The sequence below is a fragment of the Tribolium castaneum genome, chromosome 10 (assembly GCF_031307605.1).
Source record: "Tribolium castaneum strain GA2 chromosome 10, icTriCast1.1, whole genome shotgun sequence".
NCBI classification, from domain to species: domain Eukaryota; kingdom Metazoa; phylum Arthropoda; class Insecta; order Coleoptera; family Tenebrionidae; genus Tribolium; species Tribolium castaneum.
In genome coordinates, this window is record NC_087403.1 from 4,965,972 (window position 1) to 4,978,426 (window position 12,455).

Genomic DNA, 12,455 nt, shown 5'->3' on the forward strand with positions numbered 1-12,455 from the left:
TATTATTTAGCGTATTGAAGCTCCCAACTAAATAACCTATTTTAAAACAACCCCTAAGCGATGGTGTTCGGCCCTCGAGCCTTTGGAAAATCATTTTCCGCAATTGACGAACAATCATACATTTTCATCAAAAAACCACACATGAATATTTACTGCAATCGGAAAAAATTGAATTTAAATTAAATAACGTTCGATTAACCCCGAAATATTCAAACAGACGAAAATTACCCCAGATAAGCATTTTTGTCGAATAAAATTAAGGACAAAATCAGGCAATTTTTCTAAAAACCTACTTGTCAAAGAGCGTAACGTAAATTACTGGGGGACTGCGATGCACGTGCTTTAACTTTAAATTGGCTATCAAAAACATTTGTACAGTAAACGGTTTGCATTGATTTTTGCTCGCAAATTTGTACGTTTTTCTTGACAACTAATTCGAGAACAATAGCGCATTTCACTGTGCATTTTTATTTGTTTACTTTGCCGACAAAACACATTAAATTTGAAATTATTTAAACGATGTTTAAGGCTGTTTATTTTAAAAAACATTTTCACATTGAGAGGAGTTTTTCACAGGATTGTTTTCAAGCGCTCAGGGAAATCTACGTGGATGCAGCTTTTAATTCTCGTTTACAACGTGTTGTTTGTATCACTTTGCCTTATATTTAATTTTACAACACATAAAAAATCCAATAATGCTTCATCAGCAAAAGCAATATCGTCAACAACTAAATAAAATTCCTTTATAAAGAAATATAAAATATTTGCCCAATAATACCGAGTTATTGCTTCAGAGAAAAATCTTGAATTGTAATAATATCTTTTTGTAATTTCCACCGACAACACTAGCTTTTATTTTAAAATAAGATTTCTAAATGGATATATCAGCACTCTCTCATGAACAGCATTTTCTTATTGCGATAAAAGCAACAAATGTATTTCCTTCGTTTAGTGGCTCTCATTGACAACTGTTGTTTCTACAATTTATCACTTAATAGCAACACTAGTGGTTAATAGTGTCTGTGCGCTTTTAGAATTGCTTCTATTTCATATTTGTGTCGGTTTCATAATTCCGCAAGGAAAAATATTAACCATAATGTAATTTTGAAAATAGCTTTTCTTTCTCAAAGCTGGAACTTTAATGTACGCTGTCCCAAAGCTTTAACTTTATTATAACATACAAAAATACAACTTCTGGACGCATTTACATTACGTTGACAAAGCAAGTGCATCGTTAAGCAATTCAATATAACTTTTATTAAAAATAACCAGCCAGTTCCGACGGACATTTTATACCACAATGCAGGTACACACTTTTTTCATTTCAAGCCAAAAAAATTACATCTTACTTAAGCGGTAAAACCGTTTTAACACCTCACACTGTCATTTTTCAGAAAATAACCAACATAGCTTCGAGATTTAAATCTTGAAGCAAGCGCATTAATAGCCCGGCGCATCCACCATTTTTAAACTCGTCTAGTGGATGTTTCGCAGTGCGAATTTTTCAGCAAAAAAGAGTTTTGATGCTGGTTTGACATTTGTAAGTAGTGAAAGTAAAGCTACAATGGCAAATTTAAACCATGATTGACGCATTGTTGGTAAAGTTTAATTCAATATACGACCGCTTAAACTAATCAAGATATGTATTGTGTGGGAGTTTTGTAGAACAGGCAAAACCGCAGTCATTAAAATCGAAAAAAACACTGAAATTTAAAGCGAACAAAATAATCAGATGTGACACTAGCACGAGTTAATTAGTAGTAAACGTTTTAATTGAAGCGTGTGGTTTAGTCGGAAGTTGGAAATTTTTGCCTAGAATCCGTTTTAGTCTACCTGATCGTGATAAATTACAGTAAAGTGTATTTACAATTTCATGAGTACATGTCGAGTTTTGTGGTAAACTCCTTAGGAAGTTGGACGGACAACAGTTTTCCGACCTTAAAGTGACATAGATTAATAACAAGCTATTGGACAGTTATTAGCTTTGAATGGACTTGGAGTGGTTTTATGACATTTTTAGTTTTGTTGTTGACTTACAACAGCCTTCAAGCAAAAGATTTTCCCGATCAGTTTATTGCTTTATAAAGGGCCATTATTTTGAGTCACTTGACAAGAAAATGAAAATCTCTAATGTTTCGGTTATTAAATATAATTTCAAACCGTATTGTTTTTGTTGTGCAGGATGTGTGTTGTGTATACGAGAGTCGTAATTGCAGTTCTATGTTTTACATTTGTATTCTATCGCAGCCGTCCGCACAATGGAGCATATCCCTTATCCATCTAACTGAATAGAGGAAACATTACACTAATCAAAATAATACAACTCCACTTGACACCCCGGGCGCCCATTTGTATCACATGAATGATGAATTATACAAAGATAAGACAAAAATACGTGCAACGAAACCGAATGCGACCTTCTTGTGAGCCGGAGGATGAGTTACGTTGGTGTTACAGTTACGGGCCAACATAATCGACCTTAGTTCTACTAGCATCCAGCGCACAAAGCGTTGACTCTCCCTTTATTCAATTTGAAACCTTGCCAACCTTCGATATTTTATTTTTATCAAGAATGGGACACCAGCGACGGCTAAAAAATAATTTAATCACTTCATTCTTTTGCAAATGCGATCGCTGAATTCAATCGCATATTGAATATTTGGCCAGCTTTCCAACCGTTCGTCTAATCAACGATTCCACCAATAAATCAACTCATTCACACACGGATCACTCCTTATCACACTCAACTACACTTCCTCATCTTCATGTAACATTTATTAATCGCTCCGTACTTTTCAGTTTCACTCAAAAATCGTGACAACTCAATTAAAACCGATCACGTGTTAGTTATCTACGCATTCTCTGGATGAAATTCAGTTTTTCAGCCTTGAGTTGCTCGATTTTTCATTAGCGAGAAAATCTATCCTCACACTGTTTCCATGCAATTTACTTCCGAACCCATTTAAATACGGTTGATAGTTGAAATACCGACGACTACTGAAATTATGCATTGTATTCGTTCAGAAGCGAATTTCATAGAGTGGCATCTCTTATCTCGGAATTCTAATTTGGACCAATTTTTGTGCACGCCTTTGTTAGAAATTTGATGTAGACGCGGTGTATGCATATCCATCACTAACCCAATTTTCAAGTTAAATGTGTACAAAATTTCATTTTCTTAGGATAAATTTAGACGATGTGACAGCTTCAAAATCATATTTATTTTCATCATCCTCGTATTTCGGATAAAAATTTGTCGCCGGATTTTCACGCTTACATATAAATATTTTAATCGGTACAGTTTTTAAATAACATCCGTCACGCGAACCAATAACACGACCCTTTTCTAGAGCAACAAATTCATTCAAATTATTGCGCATATACACACCCTCAGCATTTTAATATAAACAAGAAACATGAACTTGGAAATATGCTACGCATAAATTAATTATTGCTTTATTGAAGCCCTTTGTAAATATTAGTAGCTCGTCGTTTCCTCGCAATCGATATAAAATTTCATTTATATCCTTCCAAATATATAAAGAAACCTAAAAATTTGAAATTTGTTTTGCAAATTCCTGCCTTAGAGTGCCGTCCCCTAAACATTTTAGCGGGGCATTAATTTAATGTATAATAATAACAATAAAAGTGCCATGAAAAATAAAACAAAACCTTCAACACTTAATGTTCTCCTCAGCGTTTTGCACATTCAAGAGCAATCATCATTTATGAGTCATTCAAAAATAATCAAAATTTATACGCTTCTCCACTTTTTTCAGCCAGAGTTATAAAATTATTATTCATATACAGACCTCGTCCCTTGACAGCGACATTCATCTTCTTAAGACATCAAAAAAGGTTTTTACGCAAATTACACCCACCAACCAAAATTACGTCTTTCTGTCACCTTACAAAAATCGCATTTTAGGAATAATGTAGAGTAACAGAGTGACAAACAAAAGTCGCGAAAATAAAAATCAATCAAAAAACTCGCGTCTTGAATAATTTATTCCACAGTAAATATTTTGATCAAATGTCGTATTTTATTAGCTTATTTGCGCCCACGTCATCTCTGTCTTGTTTGAAATACCAGACATATAAAGCAAAAGTTAAACACAGTTTCAGCCGTTACATTTTTGCCGAGATACGTTTATTTTTTTAAAATCGATTGAAACTATTTCACCAAGTTGAAAAAACTTGTTTCAAACATCCAATTATGTGCAAATGCGTTGCTTTATACAAATGAACAATATTTTTCTCGATACAGAACGGTTAATTGCGGTTAGGTTCGATAGAGTTTATTGTGCCTTGATACGTAGCCATTGTATTTGATATCGAAGGCGAACAGTTTCATTAAGGCTTGAATAGAGTTTTAAAAACTTTTGTTTTTTTCTTTTCCTCATAAAACAAAACACTTCCTGTACAATTTACGTTTTAATTGCGCTTTGAAAGGGGTATAAAAATAATACGATTACTACCGTTTTAATATGAGAACAAAGAATAACTACAGCATTAATAAACTCCTTCGTCCTAATGAACCGCAAAGAGTATAAAGATTTTTATCAAATTGTGAGTATTATGACCAAGATTTGGAATTATTTTTCCAATTTTTCCTCCTCGTCAAGTAAATAATGTTGAATGAAGCGCAAACTTTCGAGCAAAAATATCTCATATTCGATACAGATAAAAGATTGTGCCATTAGATCACCCGTCCCGTTATAAAAAAAGTGATGGATATGAAAGCTGTTCTCTATAAAAACGGAAATTGTCGGTAATTTCGTTACGTTAGCAAAATTTCCATGTCATAATAAAGACTTGTAGAAGCAGAAGAAAACTGCTTATTTTTTCCCAAGCAATAGCTTTTAAATTCGAATTCTGTTGCCATTTGTCGCAAAGCTTTGAAATTAATTAGGTTGAAAAAGTTCTTTATTCCGAGAAGATTACAAAAATCGAGTATAAATTTTTCTAATGGTGAAAAAATGTAAATGTTTCACCGCAATAATATAAAAGTAGTGATAAAAGTAAAAGAGAAAAGAAGATACTGGGTTGTAATTAGTAGATTAAGGATTTTAAGCTCCTTGTCGAGGGCTGTGCGATCCAATAATCACTTTTTACCGCAAGCTCCTTTCCACGCTCCGTTGACCACTTCTCCTTGCATCCGAACTGCATTTAAAAGGAGAAAATAATCCAGGATTCAATACTTTCGAACTAAACTTTCCGGGATATGAGATTATATTTCATTCTAATTGTTCGACATTCAATTTATGTTGGCTTCACATACATTAAAACGAGCTGAAAAACAAGCTTTTCCATCCCGTTTAAAAATTTAATCAAATGAACACGTTTGTTGAAAAAAGCGACAATTAATTCACACTAGTTTATCACCGCGTTTTGGTTATAGCCGAGTTTAAATCACGCCCAAAATATTCCAACTATTCCGCTGAAATATATCATTATATAATCGGGAGCAAATAAAAAGCGCTCCGTATCGAAACTGGGCCACACTAAGCCCATACTCCGATTTACAGCGACGTATGTACATTATTTCTTTCAACCGTTTTATGAATCATAAACGATTTCTGACCACCTGTTCCCCTCTTCGACACCTCGTGCACGAATCCTGCCAAAAATCTAAACGACGGAAACTTTTAATTGCTCATTAAAATGAATGAATCGAATATCTTTAAGGCACATTATAACGACACGCAAGATTGCAATAAAAATATAATAAATGTCATCACGTCACAGGAGAATCTGTGCGGAAATCCACTCGATTGTACACACAAGCGGCGATAGTGTCATATAACATTATATTATCATAATTTCCGAGACGTAGAGCCGTCTATTAGATAGTCATCAATCGTTTTCGCCCTTACCCAAAGCTTGTCAAGTTGATGTGGGTCTAGTGGACGACAAAGCACAGTTAAACTTGTCTAAGACAACCTTAAGACGTTAGATCGTTTATTTATTGTTTATAAATGACTCTCTTGTAACGTTTATTTGTTACATTCCGACAAGGATGAAACTTTTTAATTGTGTCAACATGTGTGCAAGTCTGGCAAATATCCGCCTTTGGTTAAACATTTTTGAAATGAAAATCACGTGCTAACAAATCCGTTATTGAATCAGATCGATTAGAGTATCCTTTTATTTACAGTCGTCTTTCGTGTGGCAACACGTTTTAAATCGGATTACAATTGAACCGTAAAAAATGTAATCGTCAATTTTAACAAGCAAAGATTTTTCTAAAATTGTTTTCATTTCAGGGTTGGCGAGAACGGCGAATGGAATGTGATAGATGAAATTCTTACTCCGAACAACGAGAGCAGTTACCAAGTTACAAGCTTGCACCCTTACACAGTGTACAGTTTCAGGGTGGTAGCAGTGAATGCGATGGGGGCCAGTCAGCCAAGCAAAGAGTCCTATTACATGGTTACACTTCGAGAGGGTAAGCAAAAGCAGGAATTACCCTCGGCTGCTTTTATAACGAGCACCAAGAATGTGTCGAGATCCTCCCAAATTGTTCATTTCTACCTTAACTCATCCACTTTAACAAACAACATTGCACTATAAATCATAAAATCTCACGGAAAAACAACTTAATTACATCATTTTTCCGAATTTCCCCTTGCTAACAGATAAACGTATCGTCATGGGACGGCCCACTTAAAATTCCTGAAAAACTCGCCCCAAACCGCTGGAAAAGTTAAGTTCAATAGCTCTTTGTTAATTATTCCGCCTAATTACTAACAGAATGGACGAAAACGCTTCATAAAAAACCCTTTTAATTATCCCGAATTATTGGGTTCGCCCCTTAAACAAGCCACCTTGCTTCGGTATTTTATGGCTCGACTAATGTTAGAATATGGAGTCTTAGGGTCGAATTCCTAAACAAGTCATTACAACTCTACTGTGTTGTCATTAAGGATATCCCAAACCTAAAGTTGACCTCCATGAAGATTACCATTTGTGGCTACAGCTTTTACTAAATTAAATAAATCCTCTCATGCACACATTACAAGACATAAATCGATAACCAGCTTTTACTTAATTAAGTTCGAAAATAATATTCCATTACAATTATACCAAATCTCGTATAATTTAAATGAAATATCGTCGTGATATCGTCACACACTGGCGTAAATTTTCCCGTGTCACTTTTCCAAAAATGAAAAACTTGAAAACGCTTGACAAGAGTCTAGCTAGCAACGAGTATGGACGCATGATGACGTGTTAAAAAATTGCAATCGATTCTCTTACATAAGTACACGTAATATTACTAATAATAGAAACTTCTCTGAAAGTCCCATCCCTCGCCCCAATTAAAACTGAACGTATAATTTATAGATGTCACATCTTTTCAAACTACCAGGCCGTATCAATTTAATATTTAAAATCACATCGAAATATTTTTCGAATACGTTAAAGCGAATGAATTTTTAATGCAAACGCCAATCAAAGATTAATTGATACAAAACACTTCACGCCGATGAAAGCGTTTGCTATAGATATTCTATTTCAGTTAACTATCCCCGAATCGATAGCCGAAATGAAATAAAAGTTTTCGATTTGAAAACGTGACATTTTTATTGTGATAAAGGCGCAGTAGTCGGATGCAGTCACCTTAAAAACCCGGCCCGTCAAAGGCCAGAATCTCCCAAAACTAGTTTCAACTAAATTCAATTGGGTCTTTGTCAGATTGTAAAAGCTTTGAAAACAAAACAAATAGCGGCACAATTCAACGCTAAACGACTGTAGTCCAATGGGATTATCAGAATCATCTGATAATTTAAAATTTGAACACGTCTCCTTCGAAAAAAATCGAGGGGACGAAACAAATTGTTATTCCCGAGTATCACGCTCTAACTAAACTAAATCCCAATCACGAGCTGCAATTTTTTGAAATATTTTTTGAAAGTTAGTGACTCGTATTATTGAAGGACTTTATGCCTTTAACATTCGCACCCTTTCGATGAAACACCCCAAATACACCACCAACAGTCGGTTAAGACAAGCGGAAAACGAAGAACTGTCAGCTCCCTTTGGAAGCTTCGGTAGGCCATGGTGTTGTTGCTCGCCCAACTGACAAGTTTGCATTTCGTTATTTTCACTCAGTTTGCGCATATTATCGAACCTATTAGGCAACGAAATTGCAATTTCACTTTGTATGCATAATCAAACACAAATCCTCATTTGGTTTTATTTAAGAATGATGGGGCCGTTTGAATCGAGAATGTTGATTTACTTTACAATATAATTTCCGCGCTTTACTGCCAACCTATGATGTTAAACCGGGCCCAGACACGTATACGAGTGTAAACACAAGAAAATAGCCGTGCTACATTGTGTAGAATAAAATACGTTGTAACCTTTTTCAGATAAGACACTGCAATACATTAAAGCTTCCTCAAATTCTAAATTTACTTCACCTATTTTTATATAGTGAATCAGATAGGCGTGCTTCCGGCAATCAAGAGCTACAACTAGTACATTCCGTCACAAAAAAGACAATTTCATCGATATTTCGACTCGCTGTATACTTGCCTTGATATCGTAAAAGCAACCCTGCTGCGTTGGCCTTCAAATCAAATATATCGGTAAATTTACAACCAAGCGGGGGTATATTTTTAAACCGAAAAGAGACGGGTTTTTAGATTTTAGCGCGACTTCAGCCACTTTCCTACCGACTGCGCCAAATAGTTTCAATTTTTAGTCAATAGCTTGTTGCGCGTCATCCAAATCATCGCTCATATCGTTAATATTCCGTTGGGGATGCACATGCGGTTGCTGGTTTTCAGCATCGGTTGTGTAAGAATTGTGAATCGGGGATGTATCGCTGGTGCTGGTCGTCATAGAGTCTAATGCGTGGATATCTTTATAGAATCTGGAAGCGATCTATTTTCCGAAATATCCGTGTTATTGACCGTGGAATGTCTGTAATAGCGTAGGTTGAACAAAGGGATGGCGTATCTGAGTGAGATTGATTGTTGGTGAAACGGTTTTGTTGTGTATGAGAGTGTACGTGTTGTGGTGAATATTTATAAGTCGATTCGGAAGTAGATTATGCAGAAACAACAAAGCATATGGTAGTTATGAGGCATGTGACGGGAATCAGACTTCGGTGGCGGTATAGTGGGTATAGTGTGACGAGTCAGCGGTGGCCGTTGATCGTGGTTTCGTAACCGTTAGTGGAATGGTGGAATGCTCGATTGGCATTGTGCTGGAGTTTAGCGTCGGCCATGACGTGTATCGATTGAGCCCTATCCCTAAATATCAATAAAATCGGCAGTTTGAAAAAAGCGATCTACATTTTATTACTAACTTTTCCCTCGGTTTAACATCATTACTTCCCTCGGATGCATTAAATCGTATTATGAAAAACGAACTCGTAAAAGTTTGGCCGTGTCGGCGGTTATATTTAGGGCGGGCTCGTCCATTTTTTATTGTCTTTATAAAGTTGTCGGAAATGAATACGCACCATAACGCGGTAACGTGAGGCGATAACAGCGCCGCTGGTCACTGGCGGCTTTTGGGGGATGCGGGATGCAAAAAGTGACCGCACATTATCCCGACTTTATTTTACTCGCCGAGAACGAACAAAGTTCTGTCTCGTCCAAGAAACCCGATCTAAGTGATCGGATCGGATTAAAGGCGTGTCGAAAAACGCTTTTGAAGTGATCCTTTTGAACAAGATCCCAAGTAACACTATCAAACCATTCGATGATAAAATGAACTCTTTGTAACCAAGATTTCATCTAATCTATGATGATGTAACTCGCCATCCGTGGACGAAAAGTCGAAAACCATCAACTCCTCCTAAACATCCGGCGATCGAGAACTTGAACTATACAACACCCGGGCGACTTCTGAATCGACGCAATTAGAATCGGATCAGACATCTGGGGCCTGAAGAAACTGACCAGACGAAAATGTATCGTGAACGCGAAACTATTTCGACGGACCTCATCTACACCAGAATACAACCTATTACGTTTTTCCGCTCTTCTACGTTCTGCGTGTCTGTCCGGGTCTCGCGTGTATTCCTACTAAATATTTCCCCTGTTAATCTAATTTTAAACAACGCTCTTTTTAACCCGTGCCACAATTGATTTATTTTATGGATCGACGGATCTTTAATTTCCTCACGGTGCACCTATCGATTCTATTAACATACATGCGGAGAGAACATTCGTCACAAAATTCCTGCTTTCTACCAAACAATGAGCTCGATTCAACCCGCCACTTCCGAACAACGTATCACTGTTGCAAATACCAACGCGAATAAACACAATTTTATTAAACTCACAAAATGGGAAGAAAAATTCTACATTGATCCCACATAATTCCATTATTTTTTATTTCACGGTAATAGGTATTCATGAGGATTATTTCTGTTTCTTTTTGTGCATTCAACAAAAACATACATGCCGGAATATCCTTCATTCGCAAAATTCGAAATTTATCATCCTCAGCCCGAATCACGCCGATTACGGACCACAAGGACCATCGAAAAACCTCCTTTCAACAACGACAAAAAATTGACAATTCTATTTATTTACTCCAGATAATTCATCATACACCAAGCACAATCAAGCGAGAAAAAAATAAATTACTTAATCTTCCAAACGAGACTATCGATTTTTCTCCCTTCTTAGCCACCGTTATAATCACTGAATTGGTATTTGTAGTCTTAAGACAATTCATATTATCTAAAATTTCCGTAAGTCTCCTGATTCTCGTAAGCTTTGGATTTGTCCTCGCCGCTTCGGCTACAAAATTTCCTAATAAAATCCCGCCCTTCCCAAATGACTAATTATTCCACCAACCACAAATATCAACTGCAAACTTTGCAGCTAAAATAAACTTCCATTGATTAAAAATATCCACTCAGCACATGAATAAATTTAATTTGTTTAGTGTACTTAAGGTTCCACTGTACACCTGACCTAGCACCACAATTCATAAAAGACGAGGAGCAAAATTTGAAGCCACAATCTTAGCAGTGTGTGTTCGCACGTTTTTCTGCATTAACACGAAGTTTTATCTCCAATAACTTGCAGGAAAACCACTAAAGGGAGCTTTAAGATCTTTTATATCTTCGTCTGTCGCAGAACTCTTAACACGTATCGTCACTAAATCTGTGAGAGCCTCCAAAAGAATTCCTATGTGATACATAAGACATGAACAAATCGAATTTTTGCTTTTTCCGTAATTGAATTCCAACTAATTAAATCAATACACTTTTCTTTCGCGTTACCAAAATAAATTTAATATCGTAATATCTTCAAACAACATTTTGTCACAGCGATGTGGCCGATGTCAATTAAAGCTTTGATACTCCCGATAAATATTTGCCTCGGATCGACGCGACTGACTATTGAAAAATTATCAATCCATAAATCAATTAATCAAATCAGACGCCTCAGTTAAGTCACTCAATTAACTTGATTACACTAGTTAATTACTTAATCGAACGTGTACTATTTCCATTTGCAAGTTCGCTCGTTGAGCTGCATTTGTTCCCACACAGGTGGCCCACATCCCGCTCACGCGCTTTTAAGCCCCAATTTTCATTTTTACACTTTTGTGCCCACATCCTGAAGTTACCGTCGAGTCAGTGGCGTGCTGAGAAAAAAGCAGAACGCCCACTTACCAAACATTCCGGCTAAAACGCTGTGCGATAAATGACGCGTAATTAATTTTTCAAATTTCATATATGAAATATTTGATTCAATTTTTGTATGGTTTTCCGTCGGAATAAATATTTGCGTTGGGTTCGATTGAATTTGAAAATTTGTGGGCTTGGTATTGTTGGCGAATCGGGGTGGTTCGATGAACGAGGACGCGGGTGAAGGTTAATGAAAGCATCCCAGGTAGGCACGTCGTCGAGAGGGATTTGATAGTATAGGGAGTAAGTATCGAGAGGGTGGCGACGATGGCATGCAAAACCGCCGTCGCACTGTCGTGTTTTCGCTCCGGATTAGCGCGGAGAGCGAGTGTAGCCCACATTTGCAGATGTAGCTTAGTTAAACGGCGAAACGGAACAATTAACGCTAGTTTGTATTTACGTTTGCGGTGCATGTGTGTGCGATGTATATGTTTAAGTTGCAGTGGAGGGAGGTCTCACGGCGTCCCGACGCCTGAAGGTTTGCCGTTCGTGTATTCACACTCAGTTTTATGATTATTAGTCGACTGCCTCTGCCCTATTCAAAGCTCTTACAATTTATTTTTCCCAGATACGAACTTGTTTCTCTAATCCCCCTCGAATGCATCAAATCAGACTGCACTTTTTCCGAGACGAACAAAGCCATAACTGCGATTTATTCCGAAAGTTCGCTTCATTTCACTCAAAAAAACGCAAAGCTCTCATTAGCGAAACGTACCTAATAAAACATGGCGACAATGGCGATGCCGTTCCGATCCATTATCTCCGCGATTGCATTAAATCTGTTTAG

General features: G+C 36.7%; 1 protein-coding gene across 4 annotated transcripts in view; it reads left to right on the plus strand.

Annotated features, from left to right (window-relative positions):
• Positions 1-12,455, plus strand: part of Ptp99A (Protein tyrosine phosphatase 99A) — a 96,007-nt gene that overhangs the window by 71,438 nt on the left and 12,114 nt on the right. For 3 of the 4 annotated variants that reach the window (XM_015980167.2, XM_015980171.2, XM_008202362.3), the window contains exon 4: positions 6,267-6,448. In XM_015980167.2, the coding sequence (XP_015835653.1) occupies positions 6,267-6,448 (182 nt within the window). Of the gene's footprint in view, positions 1-6,266; positions 6,449-11,920; positions 12,147-12,455 lie in introns of those variants that run through there. The other variant, XM_064359270.1, reaches the window with a different exon arrangement.